At 38.1% G+C, this 22341-nt stretch overlaps 1 protein-coding gene across 1 annotated transcript in view; it reads left to right on the top strand.

The window, feature by feature from the left end:
• Nucleotides 1-2612: 2612 nt before the first annotated feature.
• Nucleotides 2613-22341, top strand: part of LOC132154298 (BMP/retinoic acid-inducible neural-specific protein 3-like) — a 37555-nt gene continuing 17826 nt past the window's right edge. The window contains exons 1-4 of the mRNA XM_059562851.1: nt 2613-2994; nt 3080-3356; nt 11927-12117; nt 21964-22157. Of these exons, the coding sequence (XP_059418834.1) occupies nt 3124-3356; nt 11927-12117; nt 21964-22157 (618 nt within the window). The 5' untranslated portion in view covers nt 2613-2994; nt 3080-3123. The remainder of the gene's footprint in view (nt 2995-3079; nt 3357-11926; nt 12118-21963; nt 22158-22341) is intronic.

Below are 22341 nucleotides of genomic sequence, written 5' to 3'. Positions count from 1 at the left end.
TATGTTCCTAGGGCCAGGTCTTCTATGTGGCTATTACTGTAACTAAATTGTGCATTCCAAATCACAGATTTCCTAAAAAGTATGTAATCTCTCAAAAAGCCATGTACATTTTTATCACATCCATAATGTAAGTGGATTTCTCGATTTAAAGCGGAGGGAAACTTTGGTTGACACCTGGACTACCTGCGGGGGGGTTCAGGATTATTATACATAATAATGATTCCACATATTAGTGATTTCTTCAGTACTCTTGTTTCCAAGAAAAAAAGACTATCATTGGGAATGGCACGAGACATTTAATAGTAAAGTAAAGTTCCTTCTGACAACTTACCTATTTTTTTTAACAATACTTCCCAGCACAGTCTAGAAATATATTTTGCCCTAAAAAAAAGTGTTGTTTATTAAAATTGCATACACTCTTTAAAAAAAAATAAAATAAATAAAAGTTTATTTATAAAACAAAATTTTTTTGGTTCTATGAAGACCTTTTAACATCCATGGAACCTTTCCATTTCATTCCAAAGGTGTTTTATAGTGGAAAAAGATACTTTAGATTATTAAAATATACTTCAAATTAAGAAAACATGGTTGTTTTAGTAAGTTGTTTAAGTTTTTTTTGGGGGGGGGGGCAAAATGGTTCTTCTGTTGAATCGCTCAGAGAACTCCCTTTATTGATAAGAGTATACATGAAATATTGCTGCAGAGAATTCTTGCCATGGTTCCTCAGGAACTCAGTTTAATGTCATGCACACAGCCATAGTCCTGTGGTGATCCAAACCAACAAACATATTTCCTAGAGATTGAAGGATACATGCATCTCCACAGTCTTTTGGCTTGGATGAAAAAAAAAAGACTTTCCTCCATAATGGAGGATGTAGCTCTGCGACTGGTTCATCTATGCCGGCTGGGCTATTGAGGTGCAGGAGATGATTACCTCACAAATAAGCTACAGTGACTGAATCCCTTTGCTCGGCAGGCAGCAGGAGGAAAACAACAAAAGGAACGGAGCAACAGAGAGACGAGAAAGAACGGGAGTAGAGGGTAAGGTGAGGAGAAGAGAGCAAAATGAACAGACAGAAGTAATGGGAAATAGAGGGAAAAAGGAAGAGTAAGATAGGGCAAAGGTTTAGGAACATTTCAATTACTGTGTAAACAGACAACAAAGACCCAGAAGACTAGAAACTATAACAGTCTTTAGCCTCAAGGGAAACTCATTTCCCCTCTTCAACTCTGTTCTTCACAGAAATAATGTCAGAGACACACAGAGCCAACATTTGATGTTCTGCCTCTGCTGACAGACTTTCATTACATCTGAAATTATCTTCAGAAGCTTGAGGGTAATGAATTGCCTGTTAAGATTAAATGTGAGAAACATTCCCAAGAGCTCAGATCACTTTTTAAGTTTTGGTGGAGAATACTTCTAAGTGCCCAGAGTATTTATTTATTTATTTCTCTTTAAATAATGTTGTAATTGCTTTTGTAATTGGTTGGAACTTCACTTGGGAGTTTTAGGTAACAGCGCATAGTTCACGGATTCTTAAACTAATTAACATGACACAACTTTATCTGCCGTTCATTTTTAAAATGTCCAATTTTCCACTGTGAAAGGAATCAGATATCACTAGAATGCCGTTAACAGAAATGTACAAAGATTTGCGCAGTTTAATTTAAATGATGACTGTACATCAGCAATCATTCCATCCAAAACACATATACATACACAATTTTTATCAATGCTTTTACTTTCTGCTCATCAAAGTATCCTGAAGAAAATAACAAATCAAAATAGACAAATTCAAAATAGAGTAATTGTAGTCTTAGATGTTTAAATCCCACTGCATCTGACAGGAACTCACTTGAAATATAAATAATACCAGACAGTATATGGTAACACTGTATCTAAAATGCATCACACGTTTGGAAGTCAAAACATTTCCAATTAAATATACAGACGAGTAGCACTAAAATAGAACCATGATATTCCAGCACTTACGATCTCTTGCATGATTGATTTAGTCTCTTTGTGAATATGAAACAGTTCTTCTCTAATACTTCCTTTATTCTCCACAAACCTAATATTCTGAGATTTTTCCTCATCATAATCAATGCTTTTGAGACTATTTATAATCACAGTGCACAGCAGAAAAGAGAGCTTTCATGTTCTGTTGAGAGTTACTGTACATTTGTGTGAGTGTAAATGTGTGTCTCTTTGTAATGTATACGTATATACAAGAAAATCATTTCATTATTCATATTATTATTTTTTGTTTAATTTCGGAGGATGTTCATCAGAAAAAGTCATTTTGTAGCATTTCTTGGGGCTATTGAAACAGCTAGTCTCAGTCTCAGACCCTCAACAGTACATGAACATCAATGTAACACCATCTTGTAGCCTACAATAAAATTAAAACAAATGACTTACCTTTTTAAATTCTGTAACTTAACTGAAATGTCATGTATTATATCATAGTACATTTTACAAGGAATATTTTCCAAAAAGAAGTGAATGCGCAAAAGGAGGGGCATACAGGGTGAGAGAAATAGAGAAGGGTGTGGGCACAAGAGTTATTCTTTATATGTATTGCTCAGTGTGAAAGTGTGAAGGCAGGAGATGCACTCGTGGGGAAACCGGCATTCATGCTCCATCATATTTTACATCCGATCAAGACCGAGAGAGCATCCAACCTGCTCCCCCGAGAAAATAGAGGGATCTAAAGAAATCTCACTTTCTATTCCAGCGGAAAGCGTTTCCCATAGAAATTTTTTTCCTACCTCTGTCAGATGTGCGTCAACTTCTTCCATTGCGCGCGAGCGTGGATTTGGGAACGCGCGCGCACTTGCTTTCACCTGATATTAGAAACCAAATTTTCGAGATTCTTTAGAACTATTCCGAGAAGGTCCGCTTTCCTTTGCGGACAGTTGGTCGGAGGATTTCCAAGTGTTGTATTTGAGCATTTCCTCTGTTTCGGATACCCGAAGTGTAACTCGTGTCAGGTAGTGCCCCTCTTTCCGAAATCTGTGTGATGGTGATGTTAACTTGAGATGGCCGTTTGAAAACACCTATTATTTTGAGTTGCAGGACACAAAGGGGATTTGCAAGGAGGAATCATGTATGGCTGAAGGATGTGGGCTCGGAGTATTGGTCCTAGACCGCCTGACCTGATGCTCTTATGGGAGGGGATGGTGATCTGTCTCCGCTGGGCTTGTGTGCTCGTCTCTCTGACGGTCTACGTGGGCTCCGCGGAACCGCTCGAGTGGCTGCTGTCCGATAAAGGTCCTTTCCATCGCTCTCAGGAATTCATTGAGTTCACCGAGAGATACCAACACGGCTTTACAACCAGATACAAAATTTACAGGTACGATAGGTCAAACAGTAATGTGAAAGAATGGATTTACGCGTTTAATTCGATTGATGTGAACTGTCGCCGAAGTGTATAAAGGTCATGGGAAGATTCCAAGCCCCTTAGTTTTGCCTTTCAAACCGTTCTGAGGTGTCTTTTTTAACCCGGGATATAGTGCTGCTGTGTTGAATATCAGCACGACTGATTCACTTTAACAGGTGACTCGAATCTTTTGATTCCTTTCACTAGAAAGAGCTCATATTCGTATCACATTCTTATAGAACAATTCGATAAATAATGAAAGATGAGAACTTGAGTTGGTTCGTGTATTTCTTCTCTGACAATGAAAATAGTTCCATACGAAGCTCAAGCTTCAAGCTTTGAAGATGGAACATGATAACAGATAGTGTTACTTCACATACCATCCAATTTTTAAGCGAAAACAAATCACGGGTAATTATTTTTTCTTATAGATTTGGATTTTAATAGAAATAAAAAAGTAGTAGCTTAATAGCACACAAAATGTAACAGGCAGATAAATATAGGTCACAATAATTTATTCAAAAAAAAAAAAAAAAAGAAGATTTTATTTATTTTTTTGAATAAATTATTGTGTATATATATATATATATATATATATATATATATATATATATATATATATATATATATATATATATATATATATACACTTTTAAATGTTTCATTTTGTTTGAGACTGACGGCTGAAGGTCTGGAATCCATGGCAGCTTTCATTGGCCAATGGCCTCGAACAACCAATCACAGTTCGTTTAGATCATCGTCATGTTTCGGGGTGTGGAAATGTCGCCAAAATAACAGATGTACTATTGCTATTTAAAACTCCTCATATGAGTATCTGCATGTTTAAACTATGGAAGCATATGGGTAGCAATATTCAATTTGGAATGTAATATGCAAAATGACAATGCAATATGTAAAATGGCAATGCATTTCTGTATTTACATTTATGTAACGTTTGGTGCAAAATGAAAATGAAAATTAAATTACATAATTTTCATTTGCCATTTCATACACCAGTTTTAATATGTAAAATGAATACTAATTTTAACACTTTCTAAGTTGCAAAATGAAAATGAAAATGTATTACAGAAATGATTAGATATGTATAACATGTTCAAGGAAAAACTGTGGAAAAATGATCATTTAAATGCTATTTTTCTTAAATGCATTAACACTCACAGTCAAGACACTTACGATTGCATTTTCATTCAGTGTCCCGCAATGAATGTAGCAAAATTCAATGTGCACATTGAAAATGCATTCCGAGCCGATCACGTGTCCGCTCCCTCCCGCCATGTCAATCACTGCGTGAACAAGGCGGGGCTTGCAGAAGGTCAGAGACTCAAATCTCAAGAAGAGGATTCAAGTGGGAGAACATGGACAAGACAGTTGGTCCATGTACGTTTTGATCATTTCGGTTTATGGCTTCAATATTTCATTCGCACTTGTGGGCGGCGCTGAAGCGCTCCTTTCATCTGATTGGTCGAATTGCTCCACCTTCAGCTCGGTCTTTTCATTCTTTCAGGCAGAATAAGAGTCAGTGCAAGTGAAGCACTGTAATCTGGCACTTAAACTGACAATAATAATAATAAAAAAAAGCTCACAGACAGGGTATTGCTGACAGGATACCACATTTGGTAAGGCAAATGAAAAAATATATCATGATATTATTTGTTACAAACGATATAAAAACAGTAGCATTTAACACTAGTAGGCTACGCAGATCAGTGGGTTAGAGAGTGAAATGAAATATGCAAACACTGAACAAGTCTATGCTATTTCTTTGAGTATAGTAGATACATTTTCACAAAGGCATGCTAAAAACATTCATAAGCGCACTAGACAAAGTTATTATCTATATAGCAATGGTTATTAATGAAAACTATAACAGTAATATGTATTGTGGCATGGATAATACACAACTGATAAAATTATCCACCTCTAACCTATAGTAAAATATAAACACATTTTGATGCATAAATCTGGTATAACTGTGGTACAATGTTCATTCCTCCCAAACAGAGAAAACATCTTTCACAAACATCTACATGTCTGTCTCTGAAGTGTTTAGTGTATATAATGAGTTATATTTGTAGGGGTTATTCTAGCACAGTTCTTGACCCCACCCCAGACCTCACTAATTTTCAAACCCTGGCTATGGCTATAGACTTTTTTTATGGCTATAGAACCAATTACACAAATTGATTGGACTACTTTTAGAATCATTTCATGGTGATGTTAATCTGTTTTTTTTTTTTTTGACATTCTTGGAACCATAGCTCAGTTTTTTTTTTAATCCACCTTTTGAAACAAAACTGAAAAACTAAAAGTTAATAATAATTAGTAATAATCAGTTGTAATTAATTTAATTAAAATAGCCAAAGTAATATGATCCTCTGGAATGAGTACCAGATTGAGATTTTCTACCCGGGCTCATGGCATAAACGTACCTGGGTGCACATTTTAGCGATAAGTACGTATTACTGCAGTTTCCAAAAGAAATGAACACTAGAGGCAGTAAAATTGACACCTTTTATTCCTTTTCACACAAATTTACAGAGTTTCAATTAATTAAGCTTATTTTTCGCAGAATTACTTGTAGAATATCATGTTGCGACCTCAAAACAATATTAATATGTTGGGAGACTTGAAAACTGATGCTTTTGAACATTAATATCGCACATATCCAGCTTTACATCTATGGGTTTTCAGAGGCAGTAGGTTTGTTCGATAGCTCACGGAGTTCGCAGATGGACTTCAGAGGCGAGGAGCTCCAGTTCGAATCCCATATAACCACAGTTTGACAAAGCCGTTCAAATCTGCATATAAGTTAGTTGAAACGACATCAACAAAAGCGTTTTTATATCAGTTTTGCATTTGTTAACACTGTTGGGTAGGTTTAGGGTTGGGTTTGGTGTAGGGCATACATTTTAGCGACGGTCCCCGGATCTTTGAATTCTGAACTGCCGCAATACGTACCAGAAGCAACATAATAAAAACACAGCAATACGTAACAAGATTAACGTAATCAAAACGTGCAAAAGGGTTCACGTATTAAACCTGTGTTTTAGCGCCACTCAGTGGACATTTCTCTTTGAAACTGTTGCAAAACGTGCAGTGAGGTACGTAAAAATGGTCTTGCAGAAACGTACTCAGAGGTACATATTTTTAGAGAGATGTTTCCTTATAAGAGTGTGTTGTTGAAAGGACACATCCGAACATGTGCATGTGGGTGCATGTGCCTTTCAGTGGAGTGATTTTCTTTCTAAAAATACAAAATCTACTGGATATTTTTTCCAGTATTATTTATTAATTCATGGTTAAGTAATTAGGATTTGCTTCCCCCCACACAAAACCACGCAGGATATTTAAGCCAAGAGCTGCCCACTTAAAAAAGAAGCGACTGTCTGACTGACATGAAAATCAACCAACCACAGGACTTGTTTACAAGCTGTTCGAGCTGGGTTATCTGAAATGTGGGTTGCACTTTCCTTTACAGTACATTCACTTACTTGTGCTGACAGGGAACTTATCTAAGAAAGTACTGGTAATATAAGGCTAAAGTTAGGTGCAGGGGTACATCCAGAGTTAGTACAGAGTATGTACCTGTAGAACAGGACTGTAAAAAAAGATATTATAGATATTATAATCAGAAATGTTAATGAATACAAATTATCTTAAAGATCACAAAGTTCTAAAGGGGGATTTTCATAAAGATGTCATAAAATAACCATTTTGTATTCCGCAAAGAACTTTTCAGAAGTACATTTTAAAAATCTAAAGAACCCTTTTCTGCTATAAAGAACCACGAAATGGAAAGTTTACATTGAGGGTAAAGTTTCTTCATTGAACCATCAATGCCAATAAATAGCCATAGACTAAGTCATTGGAATTGTGGATATATTGGAATTGTGGACAAATTGGAATATACAAGTCAAAGATGTCTAGTTTACTTGATTGTAAGTTCCTCAAATAAAGTTCATATATCTTGCAAATATTTTATCCCACAGCCTTACAAACCTTGGCAATTCGAGTGATTAGTTCATTTTAGCAACCTTGTTCCTTCCAAAAATGACTTTCTGGGCATCACAATTCCTGAGAATTATGTAAAGCCATGCAGAAAAATTAGATTAGAGCTTGCCTGATCAAGAAAGTACTTGCCATTTCATATTCAATATGCAACAAATGGATTTTGCATGATTTTAAGGAACCATATTATGCCTTTTTTCTCTCTTATGATAAGAAAACACACCAGTGTGACACCATTCCTAATGTTTACTGATGTATTTGCTCTCATGGGCTCATATTAGCCATAACCAAATAAAACATATTTTCGATATAACATCCCTGCTGAAAAGACATCAAGTGTCATAAACTCAGCATAGTGCCTCAGAAATCACTAACACATACATGTACCTTCTCCAAACAATAAGTAAAACTGCATAAACACACCTCCACAGCCTTGCCGCAGAATTCTAGATGATAATTAGAGTCATTTTCCTCTTGAGCTCATCTTCATTTATGCCCTCTGGTTTCTGTTTCTGATTACAAAATAGCTTGTGGCTTTTGATTACATGGTGCCCTGAGGTCTGCACCGCAGGCTCTCAGAGAGCTCTCCAGTAAAGGAGCGTTTTGCCCTCTCTGGTTTGTCGGTGGTGATCAGTGGCTTAGGTGCTCACCGCTAATGCTCATCAGGCACCTCATCTGATACTTACACCATCCTTTGTTGAGCTGATTGGTGATAATGACATCCTCCATTCCTTTCGTGATTGTTCTCTGGATAGGGCTCTTCATGTGAGTGATTGGATTGGTTCCCATGAGTTTTAAACTCTGTCATTGGTATAGAAGGCTGTGGTTTAATTGCTAATCTCCAAAGACAGATATCTGCAAACAAGGTTGGAGAACATCCTGTATTTTCTCCGGTGTGGAGAGTAATAACCTTGTAATGGAGATAGGGAATGTGGGAAATAGGATGAAAGAAAATAATAAATATTGATCTAATGGTGTGATCTTCCGGAACCTGAGAAGAAGAGGCATGTTTTTTTGCTTGCGGTGCAATTTGTACACTGCTTGGATACCAGTAACTGATTTTTAGATAAATTATGAGATATTTTCCAATATGGCGAAAAGTACTGGCTACAAATCGAATTTGCTTTTATTTGACACGCTGATATTAAATGATCCTTTACTATATGTGATGCATGAAAAGATAGATATAAACTACAGTTCAGAAGTATGAGGTTGGGAAGATTTGTATACATTTATGAAATATGACTCTTATGTTCACCAAGGCTGCATTTATTTGATCAAAAATACAATAAAAACAGTTATATTGTGAAACATTATTACAATTTTTCTATTTGAATATATTTTTACATTTCATGTATTCCTGTATTTAAAGCCGAATTTTCGGCATCATTACTCCAGTCTTTTGTGTCACTTGATCCTTCAGAAATCATTCGTATGCTGATTTGGTGCTCAAGAAACATTTAATACTATTATCAGCATTGAACACAGTTGTGCTGCTCTTGTGGAAAGTAATACATTTTTTAAAGGACTCTTTGATGAACAGAAAGTTCAGGAACAGCATTTATTTGAAACCTAAACCTCTTGTAACATTAAATGTCTTCATTGTCACATTTGATCAATTTAATGCATCCTTACCCAATCTTAATGACCCCAAACTGTTAAAATCAAAAAGACAACTGACTTAATGAATGTTTCTCAAGATATTGTACCTTTTTGGAATGCGGAATGTGAACATACAATAATAATAATAATAATAAATCAATAAATAAACATATATGTTCTCATTCTATTTTTGCCTACAACCAGTCAAGAAATTCTCAAACTATCAAAACGTATTGATATTGCTCATCCTTAAGTACTTAAAATGAGTATTTTAGTATCAAATACAAATTAAGACAAATTCTTGAACTTGTTGTGTTCCTTACTTTTAAATAGCATTTATCTAGCAGTGGGGAAGAATTTAAAGGGATCATATGAAGTTGACATAAAGAGGGAAATTACACTAATAATCATCTAGAATTCTGCGGCAAAAAACTTAATCATAAAGCCATGTCTGTATTTGTGATAAGAGAAACGACAAACAACTCGCTATTAGTCAGTGGCAAATTTTTTAAAATATAAAAAACATACTTAAAGGCTGTGAGTCAGAACAGCTGGCATTGTAGGCTACTCTCCCAGGTTCAGGACAAAGTCTTCCGTAAAATGATCTAAATGTTTGGGTTGAGCTTTTCTGGAACAGTGATTTCTAGTTGTGTCCTCGTTTGGAAGGCCAAACAAAGTAGTTCTACTTTCACAATGAAACGCAGCGTCTCCACAACATGGTTGCGGCAGCAACAATACTACAGCGAGAATCAAAGTTATGCCTTCTTTCTTTGCGTGGACATTTGGGCAGTGTTATGCAAATCTTCCTACACAGTGACATAGACATGTGCGGGCATGTTAGAACGAGCCATTTTAGGGGGGTGTGGGCGAGTCTTAACTTAGAATATCTCTTTGGGTTTGAGACTTCAGTCCTTGCAACTTTAGGGATCTTATCTATGCATGAACAGGTTATAACACTCTAAATAGAAAGGAAAACTTGCATCATATGACCCCTTTAACTGTGCAAACAGAGACAAAACTTGACCCCATGCATTATTATATATAATTATTATGGCTGTAAAGCTATTAAAATTTGCAATCAAATTAATTACATGATGTGCCAATTAATATAATTAATTGCACATTAATTTTGGCCGAGGACTTACCCCAATACATCAACTTCATTATGTTAAATGAGAAAAGCATTGAATAGACATTACAAAAAGTACCCTTAGAAAGAAATGTATTGCACAGGTAAAAATATACTGCAAAAAAATTAATTAAAATAATATATATATATATATATATATATATATATATATATATATATATATATATATATATATATATATATATATATATTATGTTTTTAGTAAAAAATATCTAAACATTGTTTAATCAAAATGATGTCTTGTTTCCTGAAAAAAAAAAGAAAAGAAGATTATTATTATTTTTCTTACCCCACTGGGATATATTTTTTACTTAAAGCAAAAACTAATAACCTTTTGATACTTTGATTTTTATTATTTTTATTTTTTATTTTCCAGAAAACAAAGCTTAATATCATTAGTTATATTGCTTCTTGGATAAATTAATCTTGATTCACGAATGTTTAGAAATTTGTGATGGGAAAAAGGAATATTTTTATAAAAGGTTTTTTTGCAGTGTAAGAGCACTCTTGCTTGTGTGATATTGCTAAACTCTATTTTTATATTTTATCCATATAACTGCATTCTCATAGGCTCTGCATCATGTTCGTCATTAAACAACTGCATGCAATGTAAGATGACTTACAGGTCTAAGCCAGGCCCGGGGTGATGTAAATGTGTAAAAAAAACAAACAAAAAAAACATGAACGCATTGTTTTTTTTTTCTCCATAATTACTCACACTAAATTAACACACTAAATGGACAGCCCTAATAATTATATTTAATTGCTTTCAAAAATTATTATATTTTCCCCAAAAGCAAAAAAGTACTTTTGATATCTAATATATTCTTAATTCCCTGTTATGAAATTTTTTTTATTTATAATATCATGAATCTGGAATATGATGCTTTAAACGAGTGTGTTTCCAAACACACACAAAAATTGTTTAAAAATATTTCCAAAAAAAGAAAAGTTTGACATTCTCTTTCAAAATTTGGTACAGCATTTAGAGACGCATGAGTGGGATGCTTTGTTTGAAGATCTACCATCTGAGCGTTAGCTTCAGGGAATGCTATAAATTCTGTCAGACCGGATTAGAACTGAATATCAGATAACTAAACTTTGAAACAGAGATCTCTCACTGCGCAATAATAGATGCAAATGTATTTAAATGGAAAGACACTAGATTCAGTTCTCCATCCCAATGCCTATTTCATAGTTTAGTTGGTGTACAGTATGCATTTTAGTTTACAGTACTTCCTTTAGTAGTCGAGGAAGGGATTGCTGTTGTTTTGTGTGTGGGCGTAATCAGATAATGGTTCTGGAAAGAACCGACATTATAAAACACCGAGCCACCTCAGCGTTTGTTAGAGCGGTTAAACTGAGGTTTACAAGCTTTACCTTGTTCAGTGTACTAATATGAGCAATATGAGAAGCACAGGCACCACACAGAGTTTAAAGGAGGATCTTAAGGGATTACATCCTCAGTGCTTTGTGGAAATGTGCTCAGATTGTGCACCTGGCTCCCTATGGAGGCTCTTCAAGCCCCGAAACAATGAAATACCACCTACCATCCGGGCTGCTCTGTTGAGCCAAAAAGAGCTTTTTGGAATAGGAATAGAGCAAACAAACATGGAGAGAGGGACAGATGTGGTGAAGAGCCAGATTGAGGAGAGGACAACATGAATGTGACTGTAATGATTAATGCGAGAGGATGTGCTGATTACTTGAGCGCCAATACTAGCTCATATCAAAATCTCTAAAAATGCTTATGAACTCACAGGGAGTTCGGCCGATGGAAGGTCAACAGTCTTGCCGCGGAGAGACAAGAAGGCAACGGGGTGGCCGTGCCCTTTGACCCCGACTTTATCCATAACATCAGGCTTCTGGGGAGACGGCCGAGCCTGCAGAAAATTACTGACACCATCATTAAGAAATACGGGACTCATTTCCTGCTCTCTGCCACTCTGGGAGGTAAGAAAACTATTTTATGTGTGAGCTAGTTATTATCCCTGCAAAATAGATTTTCATTCTTGTTCCTGAGTTTGCAAGGACATCTTTATATAGTCTCAGTAGAGGTTGACATTACATTGTCCATTATTGAACATCAGGATTAGTGTTAACTAATGGATATGACACATAAAACTTCAGTTCCTGGATTAACTTAAAACTCAAACTCAAAATTCACCATGCTTAAGTTTATTAATGTGCATTTCATCAGTGCATGTTATTCAAAAGAATTAGAATTTCTTTAAAAATGCAGTTTTGTTAAATAAATATTTTTGCCTTTAACCACTTTTTTTTTTGGTGGATGTCAGCTAGACCAGTGGTTCTCAAACAGGGGACCAGGGCCCACTAGAGGGGCCTCTGCAATATTCCAAGGGGACTGCAGGATAAAGTAAAATTATTATTATTATGGTCATGCTTTATTTTAAAGTCCTGTGCACACTAACTAACTAAAACTGGTGCCTCAGTAAACTCATAATTGCTGTTTATTAATAGTTAATTAGGTAGTTGTTAAGTTTAGGTATGGAGGAGGATTAAGAGATCTAAAATATGTTCATGCAGAATAAGATTAATATGTGCTTTATAAGTTAATAGTGAGAATTTCTCCTTAAAATAAAGTGTCACTGTTCTTCTTCTTCTTCTTATTCATATACTAAAACAATCTAACTTGATTGAAATGTTAAATAGACATACAATCTATTTTCTTTTCAGTAACTTTAGTTCTTGACACCTATAAGTTATGCATATATATTATAGTTATGGTTTTGTTAATGTTATGTTATGTGACTTCTCATATACGACTTCTCAAGAAGTTAGTAGGGCTTTGAAATAAAGATAAGGGGAGGGGATTGTTTTTTTTTTTTTTTTTAGTTTTTAAAATTCTTATTATATGGACATAATTGAAAGAAATGAGATTCCAGGTGTAATCCAGAGAGATAATTTAATAAATAACGGGAAATTGTTGATTTAATTGGGTGAGAGCAAAAGAGTGCAGTGTCTGGGTGTAAAAATTATGAATTTAATTTCTTTCAGCATGACCTCATCAGATGTTACTTTCAGCGCTGCTTGCAGGTTTAACCAAAATTCATTCATATTTATACCTTAAATGTAGTCAAAATCCATTCCATACCACCTAAAAATGCATTTATTGTGATCTGATCTTTCATCTGGCTTTTAAGGTGGTGAAGTGTTATCTGATCATGATAGGATCACAGAAAATGTATGCTAATGCCAGATGCACATGGAACCGTTTTGCTTTGGCTTATGTTGAGATGCTCTTCAGTAACATTAGCACCAACATCAAAAAGGCCCTCAAAAGGGCTGGTGGCGTATCAGGAGAGGGGTGTTCTTGGTAGGATACACCCGCCTTTCATTGTCCAATCAGTTTCCCGGGAATACATTTTTTTCTCTCTGAATATTCGGTTTCTCTCACAAAAATACTTCAGTATGAAAGTAAAATGGATTGCCACTGCCTTGTCAGTTTCTATAGGCAATGTAAATGACCGCATAAAAATGTATGTGTGTGTGTCACTTTAAATGTGTTGTGTGCTCGCACGCACGCTCTCTACGTAACGTAAGCTGTAACTCAGGTAGAAGAAAGAGGTGCGGACGAGGAGCACATTGTGGTTCTCACGTGGTGTTTACAAAAGTTTGAAATATATATTGTAAAAGGTGGATGCACTTTACGTTTTGGTTCATTTAGTACCCTTTGGCAAGCGGAGCAAGGTATGTGTCTTTATTGTGTGTTTTGCATGTTGTATTTTAAAGTAATATTGTATAACTTTGTATGGCACGTGTTATTTGTCGAGCTCTTTTGGTTAATTTCTCATGTATGTAATAATTTATTTGCCTTTTTGGTATCTGTAAATGTGTATTTGTTTAAGTAATCTGTCATTTGTACATACGTTTTTTATTTATAAGTATATTGTTTCTTTATGTAGTTTCACGGTGCTACAACACAACGTTTATCGAAGTCACGGTTAATGGCGCTCAAAGCAAGCGGAATAAAGAAGATTAAGCACCCGTCGAAACTCTCTGTCTCGTTTGTCGACGGCGAGGGGCTGCTACAGTGAAACTCGACGCTTATCGGGACTCTGCATCGCTTCGCTGCTGCCCTGTTCGAGAGAGTTCATCACAACGCCGCACGAGGATCAGCACGGCGCTGCGGACGTTTGCGCAGTCACAGCTGATCGTGACGTCATAATAACTGCTTAAAGGGAAAGATCGCAAGGTGGTAGCAAGGCACCATTTAACATTACAGACTGTGAGTTACATCGTATTCCCACGTGAGCTGCATCCATTCATTGGAACTCTTTAAGTTGACATGTTCAAATGGAAAGGATAATTTTTTTTGGACTATTAAATTGAAGGATAAAACTACAAGAGACATTTAAATTGAATAAGTCAAATCACAAGAAAATATTCAAGTTTACTTGATTATTTAAAGACTAGAGAAAACTTGTGTGTTAAATTTGAACGTTGATTGTTGAAGGTTTATCTTGGACATTTAAAAAGTCATACACAAAGAGTACAGTTAACTTTATTACTGTTTGTAAACACTGAAATTTCTGATCTATTACAAGGGAAATATTTAAATGTTAAAGTGTTTACAGTTGTGCGTTTGTGTTGATTCTCGTTGCTAATATTTTGAGTGCTTACATTTTAGAGGTCTGATGGAAATGGTATCAGTTATAGCTTAAGTTGCCCAGTTTAAAGAAGCAAACAACATTAAAGAGGCCATGGAAAACCCACCTGAAAAGGAAGTTGAATCAGTTGAGGAGATGCCACTTCCAGCTGAAGAAATAAGTAACCCACCAGTGCAACAGATCAGAGCAAGCTCACGTGAAAGAAGCTTAACAGAGAAAGGTCGAGAGATGCATGAGCTCGAAGCAAAGAAACAGGAAAGGTCCTTTCATAAGACATATGAGTCCTGGAAGCAGGCTGCAAGAGAGGCTAGATCAAATTTGAAAACATTCTGTACACGTGAAGACCTGGATCAAATACAGCAGGACATTCAAGGCAGACATGATTCAGTCTATCAGCGTTATGAACCGATTCTGCGTAACCACACTACTACTCCAGACATTGTTAAACGTATGGATGCCTGCGCTGCACTAACTGCAGAGATCACTGATCTTGTCAGTAAACGACTGGAAACATTTAATGAATGTTACAACGAAGAACTTGTGAAGGAAAGAGTAAGGCAGGTGCTGAATAAGGATGAATATGGATCCGTCTTTGAAACCACTGTGTTTGTTACTGTACATCCAGAGTCATCACTGGGATCCGATAACCAATCAAAGACTTCTAAAGTCTCAAGTAAGCATGCTGATGCACAGGCAGAATTTGCAGCGGAACTGGAACAAGCTAAAGCTTTACAAGAAATTCACAATCAACAAGCTAAGCTTGATAAGATGGAGCATGATTGGAAGCTTTGTGAATCGAGAATGTTAGCGGAGATAAAGCAGAAGGAGGCTGAAATGCAGTTAAGGCTAGTTGAGGAAAAGAAACGGCTACAACAGCTACAAGTTGACAAAGAAGTTAAAGTAGCAGCAGCAGTATAACGATTTGGAAGGCAACCTTCATTGCTGTGAAGATGACGAAGGCCCTAGCATTCACACTGGCTGCCAAAGGACAGAGCTTACATCTCACCTGAACCCGGAAGCACAGTTGTTCCTACCTCAGCAAGCATCATGTGAAGGATATGAAGTTACATCACCTCAGGAAACTGCAAATCTAGCTCAAGCAATAGCAAACTCACTAAGCACACATCGGCTGCCAGTTCCAGAACCCACTGTCTTTGTTGGTGACCCTTTAAAATTCATAGATTGGAAGATGTCATTCATGGCCCTCATTGATCGAAAACCTCTTCCTTCTGGTGAAAAAATGTTCTATCTGAAGAATTACCTTGCTGGGGAAGCTCGCAAAGCGGTGGAGGGATATTTCTATAGAAATTCTGAGGATGCGTATCAAGGTGCCTGGAAAGTGTTACAGGAAAGGTACGGGAACTTGTTCGTCATCCAAAGAGCGTTTCGAGACAAGCTGATGAGATGGCCCAAAATTGGAGCAAATGACCCACTGGCATTACGAGACTTCACAGATTTCCTACAAGGTTGTGTCGAGGCAATTCCTCACGTAAAAGGATTAGCCATCCTAAATGATTCTGAAGAAAACCACAAGCTGTTAAAGAAACTCCCCGAATGGATTGTGAGAAAGTGGAACCGAATTGTGGTGGAAGAGCTAGACACATCAGGTGACTATCCAAGTTTCAATTGCTTCACAGACTTTCTGCAAAAGGAAGCAAAAATAGCTTGTAACCCTATAACCTCTGTGCTATTTGTGAATCAAAGGAACACAGATGAAAGGTTCCCCAAGCGTGCTAAGGCTCTCAGTACAAAGGTTCAGGTGAATGACTTAAGCTCAAAAAGACCAGAGACGTACAGCTTTAAGCCAAAGACATCGTGCCTTTTCTGCAAGGATGAAAAACATCACATTGCTCAATGCTCTACATTTGCTGGAAAGACTATTGAAGAAAAGAAAGCCTTCATTCATGAAACCCACCTCTGTTTCGGATGTCTCAGAAAGGGACACATGAGTAAGGACTGTAGAAGAAGACATACATGTGGTACGTGTGGTCGAAGTCATCCTACCTGCTTACATGAAGAAAGGGATAAAGCTCCTTCAAAGGACCCTAAAGGGGCATCTACGAATGTTCAAGCAAGTGAGGAAGTTCATAAAGTCATGACCCACGCACTCACTCAATGTTCTCCTGCTACTTCCAGCATTGTGCCAGTTTTCATCTCTACAGTGGACGAACCCCAAAGAGAAGTACTAACTTATGCTCTACTTGACACACAGAGCAACTCAAGTTTCATCTTGGAAGATCTTCTTGAAAGTTTGAATGTTGTCTCACAACCTGTGCAATTGAGGCTCAGCACCATGACAGCTTCTGACACGATCACCGCCAGTAAGAGAGTCTGTGGACTTAAAGTAAGAGGACTACAATTTGCAAGTTCTATACCACTACAGCAAGCATACACAAGAGACTTCATTCCAGTGGACAAGTCGTATATTCCCACCAAGCACACAGCGCTTCAGTGGAGTCACCTCAGACACTTAGCAAGTCAGCTTTCACCACTTTTGAACTGTGAAGTCGGACTTTTAATTGGATTTGACTGCCCATCTGCTCTAGCTCCCTTGGAAGCCATTATAGGTGGTGAAAATGAGCCTTTTGCGCAAAGAACTGTGCTTGGGTGGAGTATTATAGGCCTGTCTAATCCACACCTTGACCGACAAGGAAATCATAGTTTTGTCCACTGTGTTGCAGTAAAGGAAATACCCGTCCCATCGCCCAATGATATCCTGAAAATTATTGAGTCAGATTTCAATGAGAAAGCTTATGAGGATAAATGTGTGTCACAAGAGGATGTTCGTTTCATACAGCACCTCAGTGCCAATATTCATCAGAAGGATAATGGACATTACGAGCTTCCTCTCCCATTTAAGTGCGGCAGCCGACCCTCACTACCCAACAACAAAGGGCTAGTAACTGCTCGACTACAACACCTAAAGAAACAGCTCAAGTCCAATAAACAGTATTATGACCACTACAAGGCTTTCATGGAAGAGATGATTATCAAGGGTGATGCAGAACAAGCTCCAGCTATACTAAGTGGAGAGACAGTGTGGTACATCCCACACCATGGGGTGTACCACCCTCAGAAACCAAACAAGCTGAGGGTGGTATTTGATTGTTCAGCAACGTTTCGTGGTATATCTCTAAATGACACACTTCTGACTGGGCCTGATCTAACCAATTCCTTGGTGGGAGTGCTGTGCCGTTTCAGAAAGGAGCCAGTTGCAGTTACCTGTGACATAGAGAAGATGTTTCACCAGTTTCTCGTCGCACCTGATGAACGCAATTACCTGAGATTCTTATGGTGGGAGGGTGGAGACTTGGAGAAAGAGCCTCAAAAATATCGCATGGCAGTCCACCTCTTTGGTGCCACGTCTTCACCTGGGTGTGCTAATTTCGGCCTAAAGTACCTGGCACAGCAGCACAAGGTTAACTATCCTTCAGCCTCAGCATTCATTGAGAAGAACTTTTATGTGGATGATGGGTTAACCAGTGTTCCCTCAACCAGTGAAGCCAAAGAACTAATAATGCAAGCTCAAAGAGTGTGTAAACATGGAGGTTTACGGCTTCACAAATTTAACTCAAATAAGGAAGACGTTCTGAGTTGTTTAAACCCGTCAGAAAAGGCAACAACATCAAAGCCTCTTGACTTTAATCTTGAAGCAACACCAGCTGGACGCGTACTCGGCATTCAATGGTCAACAAAGGATGACACATTCAGTTTCAGCATCGACCTTAAGGATCAACCATTGACTCGCCGTGGTATTCTGTCTGTTTTAGCCTCTCTATATGACCCTCTTGGGTTTGTCGCCCCATTTATTCTACAGGGAAAGTGTATCCTACAAGAACTGTGTCGTAGAGGTACTGAATGGGACAACAAACTTCCTGATGACTTGCGTCCTCAATGGGTGGGTTGGAAAAACGATCTTCTGAAACTCAAGAAAGTATTGATACCAAGATGTTATCACCCACATACCTTCAGTGACATAGTCAGAACAGAGTTACACCACTTCTCTGATGCGAGTAATGTAGGATATGGTGCTTGTTCCTACCTCCGCTTCAAAAATGACAAGAGTGAAGTCCACTGCAGTCTGGTGATGGCTAAAGCCAGGGTCTCACCTACAAAGGTCATAAGCATTCCCAGGTTAGAACTCTCAGCCGCTGTCATATCTGCCAGAATGAGTGTCATGCTGAAAAATGAGCTGGAAATGAAGATTGACCAAGAGTTCTTCTGGACAGACTCGCAGGTCGTTTTAGCATACATTAACAATGAAGCCCGTAGGTTTCATGTTTTTGTCGCAAGTCGAGTGCAGCTGATACGAGATGTCACAGATCCTAGTCATTGGTGTTACGTAAATACAACAGATAACCCTGCTGATTATGCATCTAGAGGGCTTAATGCGTCTGCCATCTCTTCATCAATGTGGTTATCAGGACCCAAATTCCTGTGGGAACCGGAAGTAAATGCAACACCATACACACCTGTGAACCTGCTTGTCGGTGATCCTGAAGTTAAATTAGTCCAAACCTTTGTGACCTCAGTCAGAGACGGAGCAGACATCCTCAGTCGCTTAAGTCGATTCTCTTCTTGGTCTATGCTTCTAAGGGTGGTTGCAAGAATAAACAGATTGAGTCACAAACAGATGTACAACGGTGATCATGTGACAGTTGAAGAACGTGAGAGAGCTGCTAAGGTGGTCATCAAGCTTGTACAGCAGCAAGCATTCTCAAAAGAAATGCAAATAATTGAAAGAGGAGAAGCTCTACCAAATTCATGCGCACTGTACCCTCTGGATCCTATTTTGGACAATGGCATCCTCCGTGTTGGTGGGAGGCTAAAACACTCATCTCTCAGTCAAGATCTAAAACATCCTGTAATACTTCCAAAAGGTAACCACATCACTAAACTAATTCTGTCATATTACCACAACAAAGTTTGTCACGAATGAATGGATTCTGGATCATTGGAGGCAGTAAGTCCGTCGCCAAGTTCATACACAAGTGTGTGCAATGTCGGAAACTCAGACGACCAGCTGAAGAACAGCGTATGGCAGAACTTCCCAGAGAATGTGTTGAGGTTTCCGCTCCATTCACGTACTGTGGTATGGACTGTTTCGGGCCATTTATTGTGAAGAGAGCTCGTAAGGAGCTTAAGAGATATGGCCTGTTATTCACTTGTCTATCATCTCGTGCAGTCCATATTGAAATGATTGAGGACCTATCTACAGACTCCTTTATCAATGCCCTAAGGTGCTTTATCAGCCTCAGAGGAGCAGTTCGCAAACTTCAGTGTGACCACGGCACTGACTTTGTTGGAGCTAAAAATGAATTCGCAAAATCACTGAAAGAGATTGACACCAACGCCTTAGAGATCTTTCTTACAGAAAGGCAATGCGAGTTTGTCTTTAATGCTCCTTCTGCAAGCCATGCTGGAGGTGTCTGGGAGCGCCAGATACGAACTGTGCGAAATGTACTCAATACCACACTTGCTTTATGCCCAGGCAGGCTTGATGACGCATCACTCAGAGCGCTGTTCTATGAAGCAATGGCCATTGTAAAGCCGCCCTCTAACGGTAGATGGGATTAATGATCCAAATTCACTCGAACCGTTGGAAGAAGGAATACCTTCTCAACATTGCAGCACGTCAGAAATGGCATATTCCTCGCCGTAACCTTCAAGTGAATGATGTTGTAATCATCAAAGACGATATGCTTCCCAGAGGTCAGTGGCAATTAGGCCGAGTGGTGGGAACCAGTGAAGGAAGTGATGGTCTTGTAAGGCGAGTCAAGTTGCAGTTAGGGGAGCGAAAACAAAATCAACGCTCCAAGCCCACAGTCATTGAAAGGCCCATCCAAAAATTGGTGGTACTTATTGAAAATGAGTAATCAACGACTGCTTTGTGATACCATTGCATCAGACCATGTAATTAAGTTCTATAAAACCTAACATTTTAGACTTCACATGCATATAAACTGTTTGAAGGCTGTCGTATTGATGTTCAGAAATCATGTTCTGATTCATTCACAGTTTGTTCTGTTCTTTCATCATTTCATAATTGGTGGGAGTGTAAATGACCGCAAAAATATGTATGTGTGTGTGTCACTTTAAATGTGTTGTGTGCGCGCACGCACGCTCTCTACGTAACGTAAGCTGTAACTCAGGTAGAAGAAAGAGGTGCGGACGAGGAGCACATTGTGGTTCTCACGTGGTGTTTACAAAAGTTTGAAATATATATTGTAAAAGGTGGATGCACTTTACGTTTTGGTTCATTTAGTACCCTTTGGCAAGCGGAGCGAGGTATGTGTCTTTATTGTGTGTTTTGCATGTTGTATTTTAAAGTAATATATAACTTTGTATGGCACGTGTTATTTGTCGAGCTCTTTTGGTTAATTTCTCATGTATGTACTAATTTATTTGCCTTTTGGGTATCTGTAAATGTGTATTTGTTTAAGTAATCTTTCATTTGTACATATGTTTTTTATTTATGAGTATATTGTTTCTTTATGTAGTTTCACGGTGCTACAACACAACGTTTATCGAAGTCACGGTTAATGGCGCTCAAAGCGAGCGGAATAAAGAAGATTAAGCACCCGTCGAAACTCTCTGTCTCGTTTGTCGACGCCGAGGGGCTGTTACAGGCAAGATGAAAAGTGTGGACAGGGACATCTCTGTTTGTTAAACTGGTTTTCAGCTCTGAGAACTCATCTTCATTTGTAGATATACTGGAGAGAAGTAGTCTCTCGGTTCTCTATACCTTGCCTGCTGGGAGATTGTTTACAGTACACATCTCTTTTAAAGAAACATTCTCATTCGTCAATATCTCACTCCATAAATAAACTGCTTTTATACCATGACTGAGGCTGAAAGTAGAGATTATTTGAAGGTCATGCTCCACAGGACACCTTTTGTCTCTACCATTTTTTTCTTAGATGTTTATTCTCTCCAAATAAACCCACCAGCTGAGTCAATTGATTTTCATAGGATCCCTCTAACTCGGAGATTAAGGATACTCTCATCTGTACTGTGCGTGTAATGAGAGCTGACGCATCAGATGGGAAAGAGCTGCATGGCTTTGTGGGCCCTGACGGCCTGAGATGTGGCGAGCTCATGCTGTAGATGATTAGGGTTGATTAGCTTCTCCAGCTGAGATGATCATTTTTGTCTGGCTTTTGATCAGGCGAGGAGTCCTTGACCATTTTCGTGGACAAAAGTAAGCTTAGCAGAGGTCAGCAGAATGGCAGTGCATCCAATGCTACAGCCGGTTCGCTGACCCTCGAAGCCCTCCACCAACTGGCAGCCTCCTATTTCATCGACAGAGACAGCACACTCCGGAAGCTCCATCACCTCCAGATTGCCTCCACCGCCATTAAGGTACGACCCCCATGGTACCCAATCAGATACATTGTATATAATTATATTGACTATCATAGCTAATAGGTGGCTGCTTTCGAAATTTCTCTCTGCACACTTTCTGTTATAATCTATTCGCAGTTTGAATAAAAGTTTTATTTGTCATGCTTTCTGGACTGACAACCACATTTAAATGTAGGATTGA

The sequence above is a fragment of the Carassius carassius genome, chromosome 12 (assembly GCF_963082965.1).
Source record: "Carassius carassius chromosome 12, fCarCar2.1, whole genome shotgun sequence".
NCBI classification, from domain to species: domain Eukaryota; kingdom Metazoa; phylum Chordata; class Actinopteri; order Cypriniformes; family Cyprinidae; genus Carassius; species Carassius carassius.
Note: the sequence above shows the minus strand (reverse complement) of the source record. Positions and strands in the feature narration are given on the sequence as shown.